This window comes from Heterodontus francisci, chromosome 20 (assembly GCF_036365525.1).
Source record: "Heterodontus francisci isolate sHetFra1 chromosome 20, sHetFra1.hap1, whole genome shotgun sequence".
Lineage (NCBI taxonomy): Eukaryota > Metazoa > Chordata > Chondrichthyes > Heterodontiformes > Heterodontidae > Heterodontus > Heterodontus francisci.
This window is the reverse complement of record NC_090390.1, coordinates 41515791-41542549: the sequence shown is the minus strand read 5'-3', so window position 1 is coordinate 41542549 and position 26759 is coordinate 41515791. Positions and strand designations below refer to the sequence as shown.

The window sequence follows — 26759 nt, the reverse complement described above, 5'->3', positions numbered from 1 at the left end:
CAGATTCACACGGAAATCCCACCAGAACCGGCAATCACTGAAATCAGTGGGAATTTCAGCTTTCCCGCTCCCAGGTCACCATTTGAAACCTGATTAAAAAGTTACCCTTGTTCAATCAAATGTAGCTGGGTTTTTAACGGTGATGTGAATAATAAAACTTGATGAACAACGGAACTGGCCCTGAAAAAGTAATTTTATCATTGTAAAGTGCGATTAAATGCTTAATTAGTAGATTTTAAGCTAAATTTTAATATTTTTTAAAAGTTTTTTTCAGAACATCTTAGCTCCTACCTTCATCCCACGTGTATGTCCCAATCTTTAATTTGCTCTATATAAAAAATATTTTTAAAGTGATTTTATTTTACTGCTTTTTGTTGCCTGTTTGGTCGTGGGGGGGTGGAGCATTGTCTGTGAAAATCCTTTCATGTGATTGGCTGCTTAGACAGCCTGATGACATCACTGGGAATGTCCAATAAAGAACCCTGCAATATGCAGTACCAATGTATCACGATAAAGCTGAAATTCTGTCCAGGGAGATCACTAGATCTCTCAGCGAGACATAATTTGTGCTCTTCGCCGCTGACCGCAAAATCCAGCACATAATTTTGGATTGCCAGCTTTCAAAATCAGAAATGGTAAGTGATCCTCTTTAATTCGCAAATTTGTTCACAATTTCAAGTCCTCTCCTGTGCAATCTGCTTAATCTTTTCAGTAGTGACTTTATTTGCAGCTTTCAATTGGTTAACATCTGAAAAATGATTTTTCTATTGATAATGCACATTTCTATTCCTAAAATCCTTGAACATGTTGTCGCCTCCCAAATCCATTCCTATCTTTCTGGAAACTCCATGTTTGAATCCCTCCAATCAGGTTTCCACCCTTATCACAGTACCGAAACAGCTCTTATCAAAGTCACAAATGACATCCTATGTGACTGTGACAAAGGTAAACTATCCCTCCTCGTCCTTCTCGACCTGTCTGCAGCCTTTGACATGTTTGACCACACCATCTTCCTCCAGCACCTCTCCATTGTCATCCAACTGGGTGGGACTGCTCTCATCTGGTTACATTCTTATCTAATCGTATCCAGAGTATCACTTGCAATGGCTTCTCTTCCTGTTTCCACACTGGTATCCTCATTCATGTCTTTGTTATCTCTAGACTTGACTATTCCAATGCACTCCTGGCTGGTCATCCACATTTCCTCCATAATCTTGTTGCCATTTAAAACTCAGCTGCCCATGTCCATAGTCACACCAAGTCCCCTTCACCTATCGCTCCTGTGCACGCTAACTATATTGGTTCTGGGTTAAGCAATGCTTTGATTTTAAAATCCTCATCCTTGTTTACAAATCACCCATGGCCTTGGCCCTCCCTACCTCTGTAATCTCCTCCAGCCACACAACACTCCTGGATATCTTTGCTCCTCTAATTGTGGCCTCTTGCGCATCCCCAATTTTAGTCGCTGCACCATTAGTGGCTCTACCTTATGTTACCTCGGCCCTAAGCTCTGGAATTCCCTCCCTACACCTCTCTACCTCGCTTTCCTTCTTGAAGACACTCCCTAAAATCTACCTCTTTGGTTATCTGACCTAATATCCCCTTATGTAGCTCGGTGTCATATTTTGTTTTAAGAGTGTCTCCTGACAACGCAGAGCATGCGCAGAGCGATCACCAATGTCATCAGTCCATCCAAACATTTGCCAGCTTGCCAGTATGGGTCCGCACATGCACCACATAATGATGGCAGATGTAATGACGTCCGAGTGTTGCTTCACCCCTCAATGGCCACAATCGCCGTCTCCATTCCCCACCCCCCCTCCCCAACAGTACTGCGCTCCCTCCTGCAATCGCCACCTCAATCACCGCTTCTGGTCCCCACTCCGTCCCACCATTCTCGCCTGCTCTCGGCTGCTCGCCACTCCCAACTCTTCACTGCTCCATCCCGCCACTCCCAACTGTTCGCCACTCCTTCTCGCCACTCGCTTCCCGTTTCACTGCCAGCATTCCGCTCACTCTGACCCGCGCGCCGCTTCTCTGGGCAGTGAGATGGGGAGCGAGCGAAGGGATGGTGCGGCAAAGAGTCATGACCGACAAGCAGGAGGGAGCAGCGGGAGGGAGCGGCTAGAAGGCCAATGCGGTAGGGCGCGGGAAACTGGCGATTGAAGTGGCGATCGTGGGAGGGAGCGAGGCACAGAAGCGGTGATCAGGAGAGGGAGCAGGATACTGTTGGCGGGGGTGTGGAGGCGGCGATCGTGGCCATTGAGGGGTGAGGGGATTTAGGTTCAACTCATTTTTTGTGTCAAATTGAGCAGTGCCATTTTTATTACTGGCAGCTGCCTGAGACGACGTAGTGAAGTTTCTTTCAATGAGGCTGCATTTGTGCATGTGCCAGTAGTACGCCATCTTGTGGTTGTGTTATCAGCAAACACAGCCTTTTGTTTTAGATCACTCCTGTGGAGCAACTTGGGACATTTTATTATAATAAAGGCATTATATAAATATAAGTGTCGTTGTAAAAAAATTAAGAATTAGAAAAAATATTTAAATCCAGAACATATTTTATTTCATGATTCTAGCCAGATAAATTAATTTTATTTTTAGTTTTGGTGCTGGAACCCTTTTTACAGTTTTCACACACATTGGGATAGATCTTGACTTTGTGTGATAATGTAAAACAGATTATAGCTATTTGGTAGCCCATTTTACATTTCTTCTGATTGTTATTTCCATTGACGTCACCAGTCTGTCTATGTCCTCCTGAAGTCTGTTATTATCCGCCTCATTGTTTGCTAAGTAAAGTGAAAGAAATAATTTTCATTTACATGAAACCTTTACTGACTGCAGGACGCCCCAAAGCAACTCATATCCAATTACATTGATATTGTCGGCACTGTTAAAGGCCTGCTCGGGTCTGCAAATGAGACCCGACTCGAGCCTGACAGAACCCCATCCGACCCCGAGCCCGACCCAAGTCCTTCCATTTTTTCCAGCGCCCAACCCAACCCGACCCAAGCATCAGTTAACCTACCTTCCATTTTTCACTTTGTTCCTTACCTGCACAAACTTAAAATAACTGTAGCAAAACCATCTTTAAATTCCTAAAAGTAAATTAACATTAAAGTCACTTACCTGAGGTGGTGTTAGAGCTGTTCCAATCTGGCCTGACCCGACCCGAGCCCGAATGCCGGGCCCGGAAGTGCGACCCGACCCGAACCCGACACGTGTCGTCGAGTCCCGTCAGTTTGAGTCGGGTAGCAGGCCTTTAGGCACTGTTGCTTTGTGGGTAATTCAACAATTTTTTTAGTATCTCATCATAGCTTAAGCTGCTTTGTTATGACCTTGTGCTGTAATGCAGGATACTGAGTAGCCAACTCCTACATAGAAAGATCCTATTAACAGTAATGAGATATATGGCCAGATGATCAGTTTTGATTGGCATCCTTGTATCTGCAAGAGATGATGGGAATGCAGCCGCAGAACGTTGGTGAGGTCAGATGAGATCCTCTGCTGCACTTCTTTTGATGGCTGAACAAGCTGATTCCGGCAAGGCAAAGTCTGCCATGTGCCACACATTTAGTTGTCCCTTGCCGGAGGTGCAGGATGATCTCTGCTGGCACCTTCTTTTCAGGGCTAGCGTCTGCTTTGGACCTTCTGAAAGCACATGTCGTCATGGTGGCAAATTCCTGCCCACAGCTGGTGTCAACATTTGTATCGATCATCAGCTAGAGTTTCCCACTTGTCGTGATTGATGTTGAGGGCTTTCATGTCTCTTTTGACAACATCCTTGAATTGGAGCTTTGGGCAGCCCGATGGTCTCGTGGCATGGGCTACCTCCCCATAAAGCATATCCTTGGGGATGCGGCCATCTTCCATCCTGTGCACATGCCTAAGCCAGCGAAGTCGTCTTTTCTTGATTAGCGCTAGCACGTTTGGCATGTTTGCCCGAGAAAGGGCAGCTTCATTGGTGACTTTGTCTTTTCATGTGATGCCGAGGATGCATCATAGATACCAGAAATTGAAATCATTGAGCCTTTTTTCTTGGTAGGTGTAAGTTGTCCAGGTTTCACTGCCATTTTTTAAAATTTAAGATGATCTGTTTTAGTGAAATAAAAACAGAAAGTGCTGGAAATACTCAGCAGGTCTGGCAGCATCTGTGAGGAGAGCTAATGGCCAGGATTTTACTGGTCCCTGGGAGGGGCATTTTACTGACAGCAGTTCTGGAACCGGAGAGCCTGCATGCTCCAAGGAAGTGGGAAACCAATTTCCATAAATAAAGGCCCAATTAAGGGCCATTTTACAGTGCCGTCAGCGTTTTGCTAACAGCAGGGCGACACCCCCATCCTAGCCATCTGGGGAGGCCGCTAACTAAACACTACCATGTTGGTACCAATGACATAGGTAGAAAGAGGGATGAGGTCTTGCATCAAGAATTCAGGGAGTTAGGCAGCAGACTAAAAAGCAGGACCTCTCGGGTTGTAATCTCTGGATCACTCCCAGTGCCATGTGCTAGCAAGTATAGAAATAGGAGAATAGCACAGATGAATGCATGGCTTAAGAGTTGGTGCAGGAGGGAGGGTTTTAGATTCCTGGACCACTGGGACCTGTAGAAGCGGGACGGTCTACATCTGAACCAGAGGGGGACTAACATTCTTGCTGGCGGGTTTGCTAGTGCTGTTGGGAGGAGTTTAAACTAATTTGGCAGGGGGAGGGGACGCAGACTCCTAGCAGAATAGGGACACAGCTAAACACAGGAAAGCAAACAAGTCAGAGGGAATACAGCGGAAGTAAGTTTCAAGGGAGTAAGACCAGGATGGACGGCCTCTAGTTTAATGCCAGGAGTATTACAGGTAAAACGGATGAGTTAAGGGCAAAGATTGACATGTGGAATTGTGATATAGTAGCCATCACGGAGACTTGGTTGAGGGAGGGGCAGGATTGGCAGCTCAATATCCCAGGATATAGAAACTTCAGGCGACACAGAGGAGGGGGCATTGCAATATTAGTTAAGGAGTCAGTTACTGCAGTAAGGAGAGATGATATCTTGGAGGGGGCATCAAATGAAGCTTTATGTGTAGTGGTTAGGAATAAAAAAGGGACAGCCACATTGTTAGGTGTTTATTATAGACCCCCAGATAGTCAGCGGGAAATTGAGGAGCAAATATGTGCGCAATTCGCAGAGGTGTGTAAAAATAATAATAGGGTAATTATAGTAGGTGATTTCAACTTTCCCAACATTAATTGGGATAGTCATCGTGTTAAGGGCATAGATGGAGTGGAGTTCTTAAAATGTATACAGGAGAACTTTTTAGCTCAATATGTAGAGGATCCAACAAGGGAGGGCGCAGTGCTGGACCTAATTCTGGGGAATGAAGCCGGACAGGTGGTTGATGTGTTGGTGGGGGTGCATTTTGGTGATAGCGACCACAACATGGTACAATTTAAGCTTGTTATGGAGAAAGAAATAGACAAGTTGCAAAAAAAGGTTTTGGATTGGGGGAGAGCGAATTTTAGTAAAATAAGGCAGGATCTGGCCAAGGTAGACTGGAAAGAGTTACTTGTCGGGAAATCTGCAGAAGAGCAGTGGGGGGCATTCAAAAAGGAAATGGGGAGGGTACAGGCCCAACATGTTCCCTCCAGGTTAATAGGTAGGAACAACAAGCCCAGAGAACCATGAATGACCAGACTCATTCAGGGTACGATGAGAAGGAAAAGAGAAGCTTTTAGCAAATACAAGGAGAGCAAATCAGCGGAAGCATTAGTGGAATACAAAAAGTGTAGGATGGAGCTTAAGAACATCCTGGGGTCATGAAACTGAACTGGACCAGCCATATAAATACTGTGGCTACAAGAGCAGGTCAAAGGCTAGGAATCCTGCGGTGAGTAACTCACCTCCTGACTCCCCAAAGCCTGTCCACCATCTACAAGGCACAAGTCAGGAGTGTGATGGAATACTCTCCACTTGCCTGGATGGGTGCAGCTCCAAAAACACTCAGGAAGCTCGACACCATCCAGGACAAAGCAGCCCACTTGATTGGCACCCCATCCACCACCAATGCACAGTGGCAGCAGTGTGTACCATCTGCAAGATGCACTGCAGCAACGCACCAAGGCTACTCAGGCAGCACCTTCCAAACCTGCGACCTCTACCACCTAGAAGAACAAGGGCAGCAGATGCGTGGGGACACCACCACCTGCAAGTTCCCGTCCAAGCCACACACCATCCTGACTTGGAACTATATCGCCATTCCTTCACTGTCGCCGGGTCAAAATCCTGGAACTCCTGTCCTAATAGCACAGTGGGTGTACCTACCCCACATGGACTGCAGTGGTTCAAGAAGGCACCTCACCACCATCTTCTTATGGGCAATGAAGGGATGAGCAATAAATGCTGGCCTAGCCAGTGACGCCCACATCCCATGAAACAAATTAAAAAAAAGAAGTTTTTATAAATGCAGGTCATTTCTTATTTCTTATCTGCATTTGACTGAGGAGCAATGACTGCTCAATTTTGTTGCTCTCCATATGAGCTTATGTTGCTACATGCCAAGGGTAGCCACTTCCTCTGCTTGACCTCATACAAAAAGACTCATACACTTTCTTCAGTAAACCTTGAGACTCTGGATTCTCTTGCAGACCTTGCCAGCAACATAGACAACATTTTTAAGCTGCTACAGGCCTTTACCTTCTGAAGTAACACACAAGGTTCCAGCTCCAAATGGCGAGTCACCACTTGAAGGTACTGCATGGTGACATCAGAAACAAATAAATGACATGATGTTCAAGGTATACCACAAGGGCGTATATATGCTGACATAATAATGTTAGATCATGACATTCATATGGGAAACTCACTGCTGTCAGAGCAGTGCATTTGCTGTGATCAATTGGACCATTGACAGGCAAGAAAAACCAGTAAGTAAAACTGAGTATTTCTGGTCATTGGTCTGATAAAATCTGGGAGGTCTCACTTGATTTTTCCATTGGCTGTTCAAGACCTGTGCATTGGGAGCCAACAGCACAAGGTCAGTATAAATATAAAAAAGAGAAACACAAAGAAAATATTGGATTGCCCACAGAACAACTTCAAAAGTAATGAATTAACTGTAAAGGGCACCTTGAGGGAGTGAAGTGCGCTGTATAAATCAAAGTTTTTTCTTCACTATTGTCATTTCTCATTCTTACATTAAAGAAAAACAACAAAGAAAGTGCCCAGTTAGCTATTCTTGAATTAAGGAACCAACGTGTAGGTCAAACACAAAGTTTCTTTGTCTCTAAAGACAGAGATCTTCAAAGTAGGCAACATTAAAAGGGAGAGAAATAAGGAAAGCCAGACCGGCAAAGCCGCAAATGTAACTTTTTGCACCAACTATTTGCAGCTGTACTGCTTTAAAGTCACATTTGTAGCTGTGGAGTAACTGTGGTTGTGGAAATCTGACAAATATTTCACAGCTTCCACATTGCGGACTGCGACACCGACCACTCCCTGGTGTGCAGCAAGGTTAGACTCAAACCAAAGAAGCTGCATCACTCCAAGCAGAAGGGCCACCCGCGCATCAACATGAGCAGAATTTCTTATCCACAGCTGTTACAAAAATTACTAAATTCATTTGAAAAAGCCCTTCAAAATACTCCCACAGGGGATGCAGATACCAAGTGGGCCCATATCAGAGACGCCATCTATGAGTCAGCCATGACCACCAATGGCAAACTTGTGAAGCGGAATGCAGACTGGTTTCACTCTCATTTTGAAGAGCTGGAACCTGTCATAGCCGCTAAGCGCATTGCACTGCTGAACTACAAAAAAGCCCCCAGCAAGTTAACATCCGTAGCACTTAAAACAGCCAGAAGCGCTGCACAAAGAACAGCCAGGCGCTGCGCAAATGACTACTGGCAACACCGATGCAGTCATATTCAGCTGGCCTCCGACACCGGAAACATCAGAGGAATGTATGATGGCATTAAGAGAGCTTTTGTGCCAACCATCAAGAAGATCGCCCCCCTCAAATCTTAAATCAGGGGACACAATCATTGACCAACGCAAGCAAATGGACCGCTGGGTTGAGCACTACCTAGAACTGTACTCCAGGGAGAATGTTGTCACTGAGACCGCCCTCAATGCAGCCCAGCCTCTTCCAGTCATGGATGAGCTGGACATACAGCCAATAAAATCGGAACTCAGTGATGCCATTGATTCTATAGCCAGCGGAAAAGCCCCTGGGAAGGACGGCATTACCCCTGAAATAATCAAGAGTGTTAAACCTGCTATACTCTCAGCACTTTTCGAACTGCTTTGCCTATGCTGGGAAGAGGGAGCAGTACCACAGGACATGCGCGATGCCAATATCATCACCCTCTATAAAAACAAAGGTGACCGTGGTGACTGCAAAAACTACCGTTGAATCTCCCTGCTCAGCATAGTGGGGAAAGTCTTTGCTCGAGTCGTTTTAAACAGGCTTCAGAAGCTGGCCGAGCGTGTCTAACCTGAGGCACAGTGTGGCTTTCGAGCAGAGAAATCGACCATTGACATGCTGTTCTCCCTTCGTCAGCTACAGGAGAAATGCCGTGAACAACAGATGCCCCTCTCCGTTGCTTTCATTGATCTCACCTAAGCCTTTGACCTCGTCAGCAGACGTGGTCTCTTCAGACTACTAGCAAAGATCGGATGTCCACCAAAGCTACTAAGTATCATCACCTCATTCCATGACAATATGAAAGGCACAAGTCAGCAAAGCGGCGCCTCATCAGACCCCTTTACTATCCTGAGTGGGGTGAAACAGGGCTGTGTTCTCGCACCCACACTGTTTGGGATTTTCTTCTCCCTGCTGCTCTCACATGCGTTCAAGTCTTCAGAAGAAGGAATTTTCCTCCACACAAGATCAGGTGGCAGGTTGTTCAACCTTGCCCGCCTAAGAGCGAAGACCAAAGTACAGAAAGTCCTCATCAGGGAACTCCTCTTTGCTGACGATGCTGCATTAACATCTCACACTGAAGAGTGTCTGCAGAGTCTCATCGACAGGTTTGCGGCTGCCTGCAACGAATTTGGCCTAACCATCAGCCTCAAGACAATGTACATCATGGGATAGGACCTCAGAAATGCTCCATCCATCAATATCGGCGACCACGCTTTGGAAGTGGTTCAAGAGTTCACCTACCTAGACTCAACTATCACCAGTAACCTGTCTCTCTATGCAGAAATCAACAAGTGCATGGGAAAGGCTTCCACTGCTATGTCCAGACTGGCCAAGTGAGCGTGGGAAGATGGCGCACTGACATGGAACACAAAAGTCCGAGTGTATCAAGCCTGTGTCCTCAGTACCTTGCTCTACGGCAGCGAGGCCTGGACAACGTATGTCAGCCAAGAGCGACGTCTCAATTTATTCCATCTTCGCTGCCTCCGGAGAATACTTGGCATCAGGTGGCAGGACCGCATCTCCAACACAGAAGTCCTCAAGGCGGCCAACATCCCCAGCTTATACACACTACTGAGTCAGCGGCGCTTGAGATGGCTTGGCCATGTGAGCCGCATGGAAGATGGCAGGATCCCCAAGGACACATTGTACAGCGAGCTCGCCACTGTTATCAGACCCACCGGCCGTCCATGTCTCCGCTTTAAAGACGTCTGCAAACGCGACATGAAGTCGTGTGACATTGATCACAAGTTCTGGGAGTCAGTTGCCAGTGATCGCCAGAGCTGGCGGGCAGCCATAAAGGTGGGGCTAAAGTGTGGCGAGTTGAAGAGACTTGGCAGTTGGCAGGAAAAAAGACAGAAGCGCATGGGGAGAGCCAACTGTGTAACAGCCCCGACAACCAATTTTTTTCTGCAGCACCTGTGGAAGAGTCTGTCACTCTAGTATTGACCTTTATAGCCACTCCAGGCGCTGCTCCACAAACCACTGACCACCTCCAGGCGCTTACCCCTTGCCTCTCGAGACAAGGAGGCCAAAGATTTCTTATTGCTGAATCCAGCCTGTCGTGTAAATGGGTTAAGGCCTGCAACAAATGAACTGGGGCATTCTGCAGAATCTCTGTTCGTGGAAGTAATTCTGTAATATAAATCAGTTAAATGAGTCTCAATGGTGCTCTCAATCGAGCCCAGCCGCCTCTTCTTTGATTGTGCTCATTAACCTCCCATGAAATCCTTCTGTTGCAATCGCTCCTTGATTATTTGTATCCCATTAGTTGCAACCTCTTCCAACTCTGATGCATTCTTTAGCATTGTGAAGTAGCAGTAGCTTTTGCTCTGTAGTGTGGGTCTTCATTACCCTGAACGGAGAGCAAATCTTCTAAGCATTTTTCATTTTCTGATTGTACTGACTTATCTTTGATCAAACTTGCCTGTTGGAATCACTCATCAAGTAATTAGTCTAATTATTCCTACTTGTAATCATTCATCATCGAGTCATTAAAGCACAGAAGAAGGCCATTCAGCCCATTGAGTCTATGTCAGCACTCTGTAGAACAATCCAATCAGTCCCATTCCCCAGCTGTATCCCCATAGCCCTGCAGTTTATTTCCCTCAAGTGTCCATCCAATTTCCTTCTGAAATCTTTCATCGTCTCTGCTTCCAGCACCCTGGTAGAGAGCGAGTATAAAAAAATAGTTCTTCCTCACATGCTCCTTGCGTCTTTTGCCCAAAACCATAAATCTGTGTCCCCTGGTCCTTGTACCATCAGCTAATGGGAACAGCATTTCTTTGTCTACCTTAACTAAACCTGTCATAATCTTGTACACCTCAATCAAATCTCCCCACAACCTCCTTTGCTCCAAGGATAACAAGCCACCTTCTCCAACCTAACCTTGTAGCTAAAACCCCTCACCCTGGAACCATTCTGGTAAATCTGCTCTGCACCCTATCACGGACCTTCTGATCCTGCCTAAAGTGCAGTGACCAGAACTGGATGCAATACTCTAGTTGTGGCGTAACAAGAGCTGTATAAATGTTCAGCGTAATTTCCCTGCTTTTGTACTCAATAGCTCTATTTATGAATCCCAAGATCCAATATGCTTTGATAGCTACGTTCTCAATATGTCCTGCACATACCGATGCACACAAACCCCCAGGTCTCTCTGTCCTTCTTCACTCTTTAGACCTGTGCCATTTAGTCTATGTTGCCTCTCCCTATATCTTCTGCCAAAATGCATCACCTCACTTCTCTGCATTAAATTCCCTTTGCCACTTGTCAGCCCATTCTGCTAGCCTATCTGTGTCCTGTTGCAGTCGATTGGTATCATCCTCACTGTCTGCTGCACCATTTAGTGGTCCACGTGGGACATAAAAGAAGTTCTTCATTGGCTTCAATTGATTAAATATTATATTTAATTAATTGAAATTCCCCTCCTCCCTCAGAGTTTTCTAAATGCCTACAGTTTGCATTGAAGTGAAACATAAAAATATCATTGCATAGGAACATAGGAGCAGGAGTAGGCCAATCAGCCCATCAAGCCTGCTCCGCCATTCAATACGAACGTGGCTGATCATCCACTTCAATGCCTTTTTCCCACACTATCCCCATATCCCTTTATGTCATTGGTATTCAGAAATCTGTCAATCTCTACTTTAAACATACTCAATGACTGAGCTTCCACAGCCCTCTGGGATAGACAATTCCATAGATTCACAACCCTCTGAGTAAAGAAATTTCTCCTCATCTCGATTATAAGTGGCTTTCCCCTTATTTTGAAATGGTGTCCCCTGGTTCTAGACTCCGCTACCAGGGGAAACATCTTACTTGTATCTACCCTGTCTATCCCTTTAAGTATTCTGTAGGTTTCAATGAGATCACCTCTCATTCTAGAGAAACTCTAGAGAATACAGGCCCAGTTTCCCTCATCTCTTTTCATGGGACAGTCCCACCATCCCGACAACAAGTCTAGTGAACCTTTGGTGTATTCCTTTTATGGCAATAGAATCCTTCCTAAGGTCAGGGGACCAAAAATGCACATTGTTCTCCAGGTGCAGTTTAACCAAGGTTCTATACAAATGAAGCAAGACTTCACCACTGCTGTACTCAAATGCTCTTTTGATAAAGGCTAACATATCATTAGCCTTCCTAATTGCTTGCTGCACCTGCATGTTAGCTTTCAGTGACTTATTGATGTGGACACCCAGCTCCCTTTGTACATCTACACTTTCTAATCTCTTACCATTTAAGAAATAGTCTAAGAAATACACATCTATTCCTCCTACCAAAATGTATAACCTCACATTTTTCCACATTATATTCCATCTTCCACTTTCTTGCCCATTCACTAAGTCTGTCCAAATCCCCTGGAAGCCGCTTTGCATCTTCCTCACAACACATTCTCACCTAGTTTTGTGTCATCTGCGAACTTGGAAATATTACATTTGGTCCCCACATCCAAATCATTGATATATATTGTGAACAGCTGGGGCCCAAGTACTGGTCCTTGCAGTACCCCACTACTCAGCTTGCCAAGGCAAGAATGTCCCGTTTATTCCTACTCTCTGCTTTCTGCCTGTTAACCAATCCTTAATCCATGCCAGTATATTACCTCCTATCCCATGTGCTTTAATTTTGCTAACCAACCTCCTGTGGGGGACTTTATCAAAAGCCTTCTGAAAATCCAAGTATACTACGTCCAGGATGTTCGGAACATCCACAAAAAACTTCAGCAGGTTCGTCAAGCATGATTTCCCATTCATAAATCCATGTTGACTATGCCCAATCAGATCATTATTATCCAAGTGTCCATTTATCACATCCTTTAGAATAGATTTGAATATTTTCCACACTACTGATGTAATGCTAACAGGTCTGTAGTTCCCTGTGTCTTTCTCCCTCCCTTCTTAAATAGTGGGGTGACATTTGCTACCTTCCAATCTGCAGGAACCATTCCAGAATCTGTAGAATTTTGGAAGATAATCACCAATGCATCCACTATCTCCAGAGCTACCTCTTTCAACACTCTGGGATGTATAATATCAGGTCCTGGGGACTTATCAACCTTCAGCCCCATTGATTTCTCCAATACAACCTTCTTACTCATACTAATTTCCATCAATTCCTCATTCTGCCTAGTCCCTTGGATCTCTAATTCTGGGAGATTTCTTGCATCTTCCTCAGTGAAGACAGACACAAAGTAATCATTTAGCTTCTGTGCCATTTCTCTATTCTGCATTATAAATTTTCCTGACTCTACCTGTAATGGACCCACATTTGCCTTAGCCAAACATTTCCTTTTTATGTACCTATAAAAGCTTCTACAGTCCGTTTTTATGTTTTTTGCTTGTTTACATTCATATTCTATTCTCCTTTTATCAGTTTCTTGGTCCGCCTTTGCTGTATTCTAAAATCATCCCAATCCCCAGGTTTATTACTATTTCTGGCAACTTTATAGGCCTTTTCTTTCAATCTTAAACAATTCTTAACTTCCTTCATTAGCCATGGTTGACTGCCTTTACTTTTGGGGGTTTTGTGCCTTGTTAACTATGTAATAATTCTTTGAAGACTATCCATTGCCTATGCACTGTCATACCTTTTAATGTATTTTCCCAATCTACTTCAGCCAATTTGCCCCTCATACCTTCATAATTTCCTTTGTTCAAATTTAACACCCTGGCTTCATATTGAACTCCCTCACTTTCAAACATAATGTAAAATTCTATCATATTACGGTCACTCATCCCTAAAGGTTCTTTTACAACAAGATTATTAATTAGCCCTTTCTCATTACATAATACTAGATCTAAAATAGCCTGTTCTCTAGTCGGTTCCTCAACATACTACTCTAGAAAACCATCCCTAACACACTCCAGAAACTCACCCTCCACAGCATTAGTGCTCATTAGGTTTACCCAGTCTATATGCAGATTGAATTCACCCATAATTACTGTATTACCCATGCTACATGCTTCTCTAATCTCCTGATTAATACCATGCCCCACACTACCACTACTGTTTGGTGGCCTATAAGCAACTCCTATCAATGTTTGCTGCTCCTTGCTGTTTCTTAGCTCCACCCAAACAGATTCCACATTTTGTTCTTCCGATCTGAAATCCTCCCTTGCTAATGTACTGATCCCATCCCTTATTATCAGTGCACCACCATCTCCTTTTCCTTTTTTCCTGTCCTTCCTAAATGTCGAATATCCTTTAATATTCCGTTCCCAGTCTTGGTCACCCTGTAGCTACATTTTTGTAATGGCAATTAGATCATATCCATTTACCTCTATTTGTGCTTTTAAATCATCTACCTTGTTGCAAATGCTGCGTGCATTCAGACAGAGTGCCCTTAACCTTGTCTTCTTGGCATTATTCTGTATTCTAAACCTAGTTGATGCTTGCCTTTGTTTCGCCTGCTTTCTAATTTCGCTTGCTACTTTTCTACCTCCTTTTACCAGCTTTACTTCCTTCCAATTTGAGCTACTCCTCAGGTTCCCATCCCCCTGACAAGCTAGTTTAAACCCTCCCCAACAGCACTAACAAATCTCCTTGCAGGGTTATTAGTTTTGGTCCTGTTAAGGTGTAGTCCGTCCATCTTGTATAGGTCCCACCTGCCCCAGAACCGGTCTCAATGCCTCAGAAATCTGATGCCCTCCTTCCTACACCAATTCACCAGCCATGTGTTCAATCGATCAATCCTCCTATTCCTATTCTCACTAGCACATGGCACTGGGAATAATCCTGAGATTACTGCTCTTGAGGTCCTGCTTTTTAATTTCCTTCCTAACTCCCTAAAATCTGCTTTCAGGATCTCATCCCTCTTCCTATCTATGTCATTGGCATGAATGTGGACCATGACTTCTGGCTGTTCACTCTCCCCCAGAAGGATGTGCTGCAGCCGCTCCATGACATCCTTGACCCTGGCCTCAGGGAGACAGCATATCATCTTGGACTCACATTTACTGCCACAGAAACGCCTGTCTGATCCCCTATCGAATCCCCTATCACTATTGCTCTTCCACTCTTCTCCCTCCCCTCCTGTGCAGTTGAGCCACCAGTGGTGCCACGGACTTTGCTGTGGCTGCACTCCCATGAGGAACTATCACCCTCACCAGTTGCCAAAATGTAAAACTGATTAGGAAGTAAGATAGACTCAGGGGACTCCTGCACTGCCTGCCTGGTTCTCCTAGACTGTCTGGCGGTCACCCATTCCCTCTCTGCCTGCATGCTCCTAACATGCGTTGTGCCCACCTCCCTGAATGTGCTATCCAGGTAGTCCTCTGCCTCGCGGATGCACAACAGTGACTCCAGCCGCCACTCAAGTGCTGAAACCCAGACCTCAAGCTTCTGTAGCCGGTGACACTTCCTGCAGATGTGCTCATCTAGGACATGTGGTGCATCCATGACTTCCCACATGCTGCAGGATGTACATTCCACTTGGCCGAGCTGACCTGCCATACCGTAACTTTAAAAACTATTTATTACAATTAGAAATAGACCACTTAGCAGTTACTCACCAATCAGGTTCTTCCCCTGTCCCGAAGAGAGAGGCAGCTAGGGGAGGCTGAAAAAAAGTAGAAAAGAAAGAAAGGAGCCCCTCCCTCACTGAATTCCCTCGTGCACCAACTCCCACTTTACACTCTGTGCACTCAAAGTATCACTCAGTGTAGACAAGTTTATTTTCTCTTAGTTTATTATTCCCCTCCTTATCAAACTCCCTCACTTACCAAACTCTCCTCTACGCACTGTGCCCTCCAGCAGCACTCAATGCAGACAAGCAGCACTGAGAGTCCGCTGAATTTATGCTCCCTGTAAACAACGCTGTGCCAGCTCTGCTAGAGCTCAGAAAACAGTTTAAGCTAGCTACCTAATTAACTAGCTAAAGGTACTCCCAGAGAGCTTGTATATCCATGTTTAAAACTGTAAGAAACCTAACTTTCCTCTTAAACAGTAAATTCAATTAATTGCTAAATGTAAATAAAACAAAAACTAGACTTCAGAGAGATTAACCCTTAAAATCTGCTCACTTACCAATCGCCCTTCTTCACACTCTGAGCCCTCCAGCAAGCAGCACTCAGTGCAGATTTGTACTTGTCATTTGTGTATTTCCATCATGGCAGAGACTTAAAACAAAAAGGCATCTACCTACTTGACCTTGTCATCACCAATCTCTGATGCAGATGCATCTATCCATGACAGCATTGGTAGGAGTGACCACCCCATTGTCCTTGCGGGGATGAAGGCCCATCTTCACATCGAGGGCACACTCTATCATGTTGTGTGGCACCAACACTGTGCTAAATGGGATAGATTCAGAACATATCTAGCAGCTCAAAACTGGGCATTTATGAGGCACTGTGCAGTAGCAGAATTGTATTCAACCACCATCTGTAACCTCAAGGCCTGGCATATTTCTCATTCTACCATTACCATCAAGCCAGGAGATCAACTTTGGTTCAATGAGGAGTGCAGGAGAGCATGCCAGGAGCAACTTACCTAAAAATGAGCTGCCAACCTGGTGAAGGTAAAATCGAGGATTGCATACATGCTAAACATTGGAAGCAATATGCTATAGACAGAGCTAAGTGATCCCACAATCAACAGATCAGATCAATGCTTTGCAGTCCTGTCACATCCAGTCGTGAATGGTGGTGGACAGTTAAACAAATGACAAGAGGAGGAGGCTCCATGATGGCAGAGCCCAGGATGTCAGTGCAAAAGACAAGGCTGAAGATTTTGCAACCATCTTCAGCCTGAATGCTGAGTGAATGATCCATCTCAGTCTCCTCCTGAGGTCCTCATCATCACAAATGCCAGTCTTCAACCAATTCAATTCACTCCATGTGATACCAAGAAACACTGGATACAAAGACTATGAGCCCCAACAACACCCCAACTATAGTACTGAGACTTGTGCTCCAGAACTATCCGCACCTCAGGTCAAGCTGTTCCAGTACAGCTAGAATACTGGCATCTACTTGACAAAGTAGAAAATTGTCCAGGTATGTCCTGTCCACATAAAGCAGGACAAATCTATTCTGGCCAATTACCATTCCATCAGTCTACTTTCAAGCATCAGCAAAGTGATGGAAGGAATCATTGGTAATGCTATCAAGCGGCACTTACCAATAACCTACTCACCGATGCTCAGTTTGGGTTCTGCCAGGATCACAGCTCCAGACCTCAATACAGCCTTGGTCAATGCATGAACAAAAGAGCTGTATACATCAAGGCAGCATTTGACTGAGTGTGGCATCAAGGTGCCCTAGCAAAATTAGCCTTCCACTGGCTGGTGTCATGCCTAACACAATGGAAGTCAATTGTGGTGGTTGGAGGCCAACCGCAGGAAATCACTACAGGAGTTCCTCAGGAGTATTCTAGGCCTAACCATCTTCAGATACTTCTTCAATTACCTTCCGCCCAGTCATTAGATTGTTTTATGTATGTGAGCCAAATCGTGATGAATGAAGCTGGACACCGATACTTTTCTTGATGGTCAGTTTATTCACAGAATGCAGTATTACATAACTCTGCCTCCTCCTCCATGTCCCAGCAGGTTCCCTTTATTTCCACTCTAAGTCCTTAATAAAACAATGCCCTTCACCTGTGTATCTTTAACAACATTATTAACCTACCATTAACATAGATCAGAAGTGGGAATGTTCACTGATGATTGCACAGTGTTCAGTTCCATTCATAACTCCTCAACAAATGAAGCAGTCCGTGCCTGCATGCAGCATGACCTGCACAACATTCAGGCTTGAGCTTGATAAGTGGCAAGTAACTTTCAAGCCACAAAAGTACCAGGCAATGACCATCACCAACAAGAGAGAATCTAACCACCTCCCCATCGCTGAATACCCCATCATTAACATCCTGGGGGACACCTTTGAGCAGAAACTTAACTGGTGCAGCCATATAGTTACTGTGGCTACAAGAGCACGTCAGAGGCTGGATATTCTGTGGCGGGTAATTCACCTCCCAAGTCCCAAAAACCTTTCCACCTTCTACAAGACACAAGTCAGGAGTGTGATGGAATAATCTCCAGTTGCCTGGATGAGTGTAGCTCCAACAACACTCAAGCTTGACACCATCCAGGACAAAGCAACCCACTTAATTGGCACCCCTTCCCCACATTAATCATTCAGTCCCTCCACCACCGGCGCACCGTGGTTGCAGTGTGCACCATGTACAAGGTGCACTCCAGCAACTTGCCATGGCTTTTTCAATAGCATTTTTTGAACCCACGGCCTCTACCACCTAAGAATGTCAAGGGAGGCAGGCAATTAGGAACACCATCACTTGTAAGTTTGCCTCCAAGTCACACACCATCCTGGTTTGGAAATATATCGCTGTTTCGTCATTGTTGCTGAGTCAGGATGCTGGAGACCTCCCTACCTAACAACACTGTGGGAGTACCTAAACCACACAGACCACAGTGGTACCTTCTCAAAGGCAATTAGTGATGGCCAGCAATGCCACATCCCATGAAAGAATAAAAATAAAAAAAGAATAGCCTTTTGGTTGATCTCCCTGTTGAACGATTAAGTCAATGCCTTAAGATGAAAGTTAAAAACAACAGCACCTTTAACATAGAAAAGTGGTACTTCCCAGATGTGTGAGGAATACAGAAATCAATCTTGAGAAAAAGATATTAAGAAAGGTGATCAAAAGTGTGGCCAAATAGGTGAGTTTTAAGGAAGATCTTAAAGAAGAAAGATGGAGGGTTTAGGGGATATTCTAGGGAGTTGGACTCAGGTGGTTGAACATATGGATGCCCATGTTGGGCAAAGGGACAGAGAATGTACAAGAAGTTGGAGTTAGAGGAATGGTGAATTTAGGTTGGGGTTATGGAGTTGGAGGAGGTTATGAAGGTGGGGGGGGGGGGGGTGGTGGGGGTGGGCAGGGCAGATGGCAAGACATGGAGAGGTTTAAGCAAGACAAGAATTTTGTATTTAAGGCACTGGAGGATTGGGATTCAATGTAAATCAGCAAGAACATGAGAAATGGACATATTTTTGGATGATTTGAAGGTTACAGATTGTGGAGTATGGGAAACCAGCAAGGAGTCATTGGAGTAATAAAGTCTGGAGGTGACAAAGGCATGTATGAAGCTTTCAACACCTGACAAGCTGAGGTAGGGGCAAAAGCAGGTGATCTATGGAGTTGAAAGTAGGCAGTCTTTATGATGGTGAAAATGTGGGAACCTTAGCTCAGCTCAGGGTCAAACAGAATGCCAATGTCGTGAACATGGTTCTGCTTGTAACAGTAGCTAGGGAGTAGGTTACAGTCAGCAAGGAAATAGAGTTTGTGGTGGGAGTCAGAAGTGACATGTAGATTGATCCAAAACTGGATGACGGATAAGTATTGTGATAGTACAGAGGTAGAGAATGGTCAAGAGAAATGGTTGAGATGAAAAGTTGGGTGTCATCAGAGTACCTGTGAAAACTGACCCCATGTCTGTAGATGATGTCGTCAAGGGGCAGTATGTTGATGAGGAAGAGGAGGCCGAGTACGGATCCTTGGACGATACTGGAGGTCACGGTGCCAGCGTGGGAAAAGAAGCAATTGCTGAAAATGCTCAGCTATGATTGGATAAGTAAGAGTGGAAATAAGCAAAGGCAGCCCCATGGAGTTGGACAATGGAGAAGAGGCATTGGCGGAGGCTGCTGTGATCAACTATTGAAGGCTGCAGAGAAGCTGAGGAAGACAAAGAGGATTAATGCATCGCAGTCACAGAATTTCATTTGTGACTTTGATTAAGAATATTTCAGTGGCATGTGTGGGACAGATGGAGTGATTCAAATAAGGTTAGGGGAGAAACTACAGCCAACAACAAAGGAAAAGGAGTTTGATAATGGGATCAAAATGTTTCTTTCGAGGTGAAGGGTGAAGGGAGCAGGACGGTGCTTCAGGAATATAAGCCATTTACAATGTCAGCTAGCATTGGAGCTAAGGAAGTAAGTTGCGCGGTCAGGAATTCTGTGGGCGTACGGTCGATTGAGCAGAACATGGATTTGAGCGATGAAATGAACTTAGAGAGGACAAGGAAGAAGATATGAGAGAAGCTGGAGAGACTTTCAAGCCTTTTCACATTTAAAAACTTTCTTTCTTTCTTTCTTTGTCCTCCTTGTCTCGAGAGACAATGGGTAAGCGCCTGGAGGTGGTCAGTGGTTTGTGAAGCAGCACCTGGAGTGGCTATAAAGGCCAATTCTAGAGTGACAGGCTCTTCCACAGGCGCTGCAGATAAAATTGGTTGTCAGGGCTGTTACACAGTTGGCTCTCCCCTTGCACTTCTGTCTTTTGTCCTGCCAGCAGCTAAGTCTCTTCAACTCGCCACTCTTTAGCCCCGCCTTTATAGCTGTCTGCCAGCTCTGGCGATCACTGGCAACTGACTCCCATGACTTGTGGTCAGTGTCATAGGACCTCATGTCACATTTGCAGACATCTTTAAAGCAGAGACATGGACGGCTGGTGGGTCTGATACCAGTGACAAGCTTGCTGTACAATGTGTCCTTTGGGATCCTGCCATCTTCCATGCTGCTCACTTGGCCATGCCATCTCAAGCGCCGCTGGCTCAGTAGGGTGTATATGCTGGGGATGTTGGCCCCCTTGAGAACTTCTGTGTTGGAGATACGCACCTGCCACCCGATGCCAAGAATTCTCCGGAGGCGGCGAAGATGGAATGAATTGAGATATCACTCTTGGCTGACATACGTTGTCCAGGCCTCACTGCCGTAGAGCAAGGTACTGAGGACACAGGCTTGATACACTCGGACTTTTGTGTTCCGTGTCAGTGCGCCATTTTCCCACACTCTCTTGGTCAGTCTGGACATAGCAGCAGATGCTTTTCCCATGCGCTTGTTGATTTCTGCATGGAGAGACAGGTTACTGGTAATAGTTGAACCTAGGTAGGTGAACTCTTGAACCGCTTCCAGAGCGTGGTCGCCAATATTGATGGATGGAGCATTTCTGATGATTTAAAAACTACAGCTGATGTAAACTGCTCCACTTCCCCTGTTGTGGTGGCAAAACTACTCAGTTATTCATGGCTTTTTCAAGCCACAGCCTTTTTCATGGGCTCCACTATTGCCCAACACCTCTTTCAGAATGGTGCCAAGTATAGATGGGAGACTGCTGCACTCCTGAAACCTAGAATGTAAAAGTGTCGTTACTTAAACACAAATGATTCCCCACTCCATCATCTTATTTTGTCCAAAATCCTATCTAAAGAAAATAGAGTTAACTGTCCAATGTTGATTCCAAGATAGCTCTAAGTACTTCATGCATATAACAAACATATTACCCATTTATAATTAATGATTTAGTCCCATTAACTTGTATAACTTACAGCCTGTTCACCCCTCTACAGTTTGCTTTGTTATTTAGCACTGGGCCAATACAGTTTTTTTTAGTGTTAAAAGTGCTGTAAACCTTTATATAAAACTCTCACCGATTTGAGTTGTTGCATTCTATTGTATTAAACTACAGTTATAATCAGCAACAAAACTGAGAACTGTACTCTTCTTTACTCAAAAACCAAAGACTTTTGAAGCATGAGTCACTCGACAAAGAATGAGGGACATTGCTAAAGAATTAGGCGAGCTCCATCCACAACCTGAATCATCACTCGTAAAAATAAGGAAAAGAGCTGTGGCGCAAAAGTACTGGAACCAGGATGACAAGACTCAAGAGCTTAACTGTTACTGAACTATTGAAAAATTAAACTTAAAAAGAATGTTTATTTTTCCTGATGGTGTTTTCTCCTGCCTTATGACATTTAGCAATTGTATTACATGTTCTGACATAATCCCAAGTGCTACACCCACTCATTTAATAGATGGTTAGCGAGACATGATCGTGTTCATCATATGTGCAGCTGGCTGGGCTGAGAAAACCTTGTATTCTCTGTGCAATGTTGTTTTAATGCTTTTTGGATGCAAATGCCATAATCAATATTTGAATGCTTATCAATACGATTGAAATCCTTGGTTCATCAGCATATCTTTTAATTTCAGGAACTCTTTCAAGAATGTCACCCAGTCCATTTTCTGAACTCAAGAGCATTTGGTGTTAAGGACAAAGCCACAACAGTCCTAAAGTGGGTACCTTTAGATTCCTAATTTTGTAAGATTATTATTAAGTTATAATTATGAATTTCTTTACTAATATCCAATTTAATAGAAATAATGGTGTAAACAAAACATAACTATATTATGTAAACTTACAGAAAATCATAAATTTCTGGTGTGGAAATGATTGCAAGAAAATATTCTCATTAACCAGGAGCCCTGGGCAGAATTTTGTTCTGCCCTTGGAGATTGACACGGAGGCAGGGGGAGGGGGCAAACAAAATGGCAGGGTGTACCATTCCCAACATTGCCCAGGCCCCCTGCTATTTTGTCCGGAACGGGGACGTCAGGGACAGTCTTCCTGCCCGAGGCCAATTGAGGTCTTTAAGTGGCCAATTAATGGACCTCTTCCTGCCTCCACTTCCACCGCCTGGAGGCCTCCTAGTTGGCTGGGGGGCCGGTGCCTCCTTTGGGAGCAATCCAGGGCCCCAAGAAGGCCCGTCCCTGGGAAGAATACACACCCCGTTGCCAGGGCCTGCCAAGGTCTCCTGCATTCCAGAGTACTACAGAGCCTCCTGCAGTACTGGCAATGGCCACTGCTCTTTCTGATTAGCCGGCAGCTCTCGAGGCAGGCACTCGTCCCTTAAAGGGATGACATCCCCAATGGCGGACATTAAATTGCTTGCCCACTGTTAAATAGCTTCGGGGGGTCTGACAGAGGTCCGCCACCGAGACCCCCATTGCCATAATAAAATGCAGTCACCTGAGTGATGTTCAGCAGTTTACTGTTATCTGAACACTGTGGGAGATTATTTTTGATTTTGTTCAACTTTTTCACACTCCTTTCCTGACTCATGCTGGAGTCTGGTTCCCCTTTGAATACCTACAGCTCCCACTACATCATTCATATTGTCATTTTTTATTTGTAGGTGTAACAGTGAGTGCTGTCAAACTGTTTAACAATGGGAGTTGTCACGCCTGTAATCCATGTCCAAGCATGTTTGCTTCCCATTAGGGAAGTTGGAAACTACTAGATAATGATTGAAAGTGAGAATACTGATTACTTTCCCACCTCTGTAACTCAGAATATTGAGCTGAATTATAGTTGCCGCACCTCCACCTGGGCTAAGATCACTAATTCAGGGTTCGAGGATCTGGCAGCACTGTGATGGGGTCCTGGGTCTGACAGCATTGTATGTGGCCTCACAGTTATGTTTTGGGTTCTTTAATCTTTTTTATTCTATTTTTAGCTTTTGTGTTTTAGACAATTCATGTAGGTGAGCCCGTGCTCCATATATCCTTGAGTATTTTCACCTGCCCTAATATTTAAGTATTTTATCATTGAATACCTGTGATAAAGAATAGATTTTTCAGATTACTGCAGCCACCAGGTCTATCCCATACTTCCTTGTTTTCGATCGGTGACAGAATTATTATTTTTTAAATAAAATTAATATTACCTTACTGTATTCATGTTGAGGGGAATTTCATTCCAATTGGAAGTTTAAAAGAATTTTCCGGCAAAGGCTTACAAAACTCAGGCTTATGAACCTTAGCCTGCTATCTGCCAGTTCCTTAGATGTAAAAAATAGTCTTAGCTGCACGTGCTGTTAAACTTAAATCCACAAGAATCTGTCCCATATATCAAGATGTGTGTGGCCATCTAGACTGTTACTATACTGATTTTATAGACCCTTAAAAGTTATAATATGGGAGGGAACGCTAACCACCAAGTTCAACATCAACACTGAGTTAAGCATCAATCTGAAGTAAAATTTTATTACAACAGTATATTACCTTCCCAGTGAGTGGGCTGTTTCCAATTTTCATGAGATGAAAGCTATAAAGAACTGTTGGCAAGAAAATATATGTTCTCATAAAATCTTATTATAGCTGAGCACTTAAACTAGGAAAGCACAAACTTGCACTCAAGACTCTTGGTAATCCTACAACTTTTATGAATGTTAGAGCACTTTCAAAACTGAATGTGGACAGTGTAATGGCTGCAAAGATTCTGCTGCACAGGATCGAATTTTGTCAATTTAAAAGCAAAAATAACACAAAGGTAATTTCAAACTTATTTAAGAAACTGACAGACAAGATCATAAAGCTCACAAATATGATTGTAATGATTTGTTTCTAAAATATTTATTCAAACTTGCACAGTGAACAGAGATTTATTAAGTGCAACCAACTTACTGAAATACAAACTTTCTTATTTCAAAATGGCTGCACATTTGGATGCACTTGAAACATTAATGGTAACCTAAGACCAGTACGGAGATTCTTCAAAGCTTCCATGTTCTGTCCAAGCCATAGGCTAGTATCAGGATTTCTACATATATGCATACACACATGTTACAATCAGGTGAGGCAAGGGTCTAGGGCTCCCCTGTCAGCCTTTGCCTGGTTTGGCAGTAACAGGGTTTAATTTTTAAAACACTTCCCCTCAGTGACTCCTTGTTCACTGCTCTCTAATTGTAATGGCAAAGAAATCAATCAGATAGGTTTTCTTAGATTTAAACAAGAAAGATGTAAGTTTTGGGGCGGCACAGTGGCGCAGTGGTTAGCACCGCAGCCTCACAGCTCCAGCGACCCGGGTTCAATTCTGGGTACTGCCTGTGTGGAGTTTGCAAGTTCTCCCTGTGTCTGCGTGGGTTTCCTCTGGGTGCTCCGGTTTCCTCCCACAAGCCAAAAGACTTGCAAGTTGGTAGGTAAATTAGCCATTATAAATTGCCACCAGTATAGGTAGGTGGTAGGGAAATATATGGACAGGTGGGAATGTGGTAGGAATATGGGATTAGTGTAGGATTAGTATAGATGGGTGGTTGATGGTCGGCACAGACCCGGTGGGCTGAAGGGCCTGTTTCAGTGCTGTATCACTAAAACCTTATTAACCTTAAAACTCTAATTCAGTTTAAACGCTAATTCGGTTAAAACTACTCGAAATACGTGATAAACACACACACAAATAGAGACAGAGGAGGAGAAAAAAGGGGAAAGGTTTAAAGTAATAGCTGGAGTTCAGTTACTGGCTTTTGGGTTTGATATAAAATCTTTGGTTGTAGTTGGCTTGTAGTTCTCGTTGGGGCCCAGTGCACACTTTCAAACATATTTAGCTGCAGGAGTCTTCTCTCTTGAGGTTTGAGTGGCTTCCGTGGATCGCTGGAATATCGTGAGAGAGAGAGAGGGACAGACCTTCCTTCTCTGGTGTCTTCAAATTGTAATCTCGTTTCCAACTGTTCTGTGAGCACAATTCAAAACTCCAATTTGGCCAGCAAGTTAGTCATGTGACTAACCCCTTATTTGGAACAACCGCTTCTGCGGTTTGTGGATTTCAGGGCTCTTGGTGGGGGTGTAGTGCTGTAGCACAGACAAGATGTGGCTCACTATTGCCCAGACCAATCTCTGTTAATTGAATCAGTGAGCAGTTCCCATTGTCTCTTTTTTTTCAACTGTCTTTTGGAATGCAAAATGAGCTGTCATGTTTCCAGCCACTGTCCTTTTAAACCAAGCTTTTTTTTCAGTCCAGTAACAGTTTAAAATTAATGTTCCATATCACGAAATTAATATTTTGGCAGGTATGGTTTTCATGACACAAGTGTTTATATGGCCTTTTAGAGAATCTTCACTAAAACATACCTTACACATCCAGATGAATGCAATATTAAACGCCCCAAACTGATTCAGAATTACTTGAAATTCCTGATGGCATCAAAAACTACGTTCTTGGCTTTTTGTGGAGCAGCTTACTAAGCAATCACAGCAGGTGTGGGGGCGTTTCCATGAGATCTGGGACCTCAAGTGTTGAAAGTGTTCAACATTAAAACTGCATACACCTGCATTCAGTAAAGATGTTAATTTTGTTCTGGTCTCAATCCATTTGCTGTACTCATTTCTATTATTAAAAAGGTAAGAGCTTAAATTCTCAATTATTTTTCAGTAGTAACCTCATTCCAGGCCTCTAGCAACAAGCCACAAATTCCTGACAATATCGAGCCTTTAGTCGGTTTGTGACAGAATCTATTAGGTGAAACTCACCCAGTGCAGGCCCAGGTCTGCCTATTTGAGGATCCCCAAGAAATTCCAGAATACTAGCCCATATTCCTGGGTTCAGGTTGTTTAGCAGAATAACAGAATTTGATCTTCAAATCACAGAATACCATTTAACAAAAACAGAATTTGATTTATTCAATCTTCATAAGTCAGTGGCCTTGATAGTACCTATTTTGTTACATGGCATTATATTATCCCTATTGTTATCCAACAGCAGAACTTCCAAATATTTTTGAGCAAACCATGGAAGATCCACTATTATTGTAATAAGTACATCAGTACATGACCTACTTCAAGCTCCAAAATCACACTTTGTTGCAGGTGCAAAATAATTTTCTATAAAGACAGTTAATGTGTGCTGTGTGCTTCTGAGCCGGAGAGAAAGCTGACGGACACTTTGCACTTGGTAGAGTTCTCTGCCCAAACAATTAAATGTGGAGTAACCTGAACTTGTGTTTACTTAACAGGCCTTTTGCCTTAAAGGGACACACCTTAGAATAATAGTATATTGTCCATTACATGAAACAAATCTCCTGTCCTAATAAAACTGTATATCATCTGACTTACTGTGAGCAAGCTGAAAAAAAAATTGGGAATTGACCAGTTGCTGGAAATTTCTAAGCACTTTGCAATCTCCAATTAAACTTTGATTTCACCCTCTGTTTATTTAACAGCAATTGGATTTAGTGGCCTTAACAACAAAAAAAGACATTTAACATTACGT

The 26759-nt window shown here is 43.9% G+C and overlaps 1 protein-coding gene across 1 annotated transcript in view; it reads left to right on the top strand.

Annotated features, from left to right (window-relative positions):
• Positions 1-26759, top strand: part of LOC137380927 (kinase non-catalytic C-lobe domain-containing protein 1) — a 246918-nt gene that overhangs the window by 199832 nt on the left and 20327 nt on the right. Inside the window, exon 25 of the mRNA XM_068053335.1 lies at positions 21926-22008. Coding sequence (XP_067909436.1) covers positions 21926-22008 — 83 coding nt within the window. The remainder of the gene's footprint in view (positions 1-21925; positions 22009-26759) is intronic.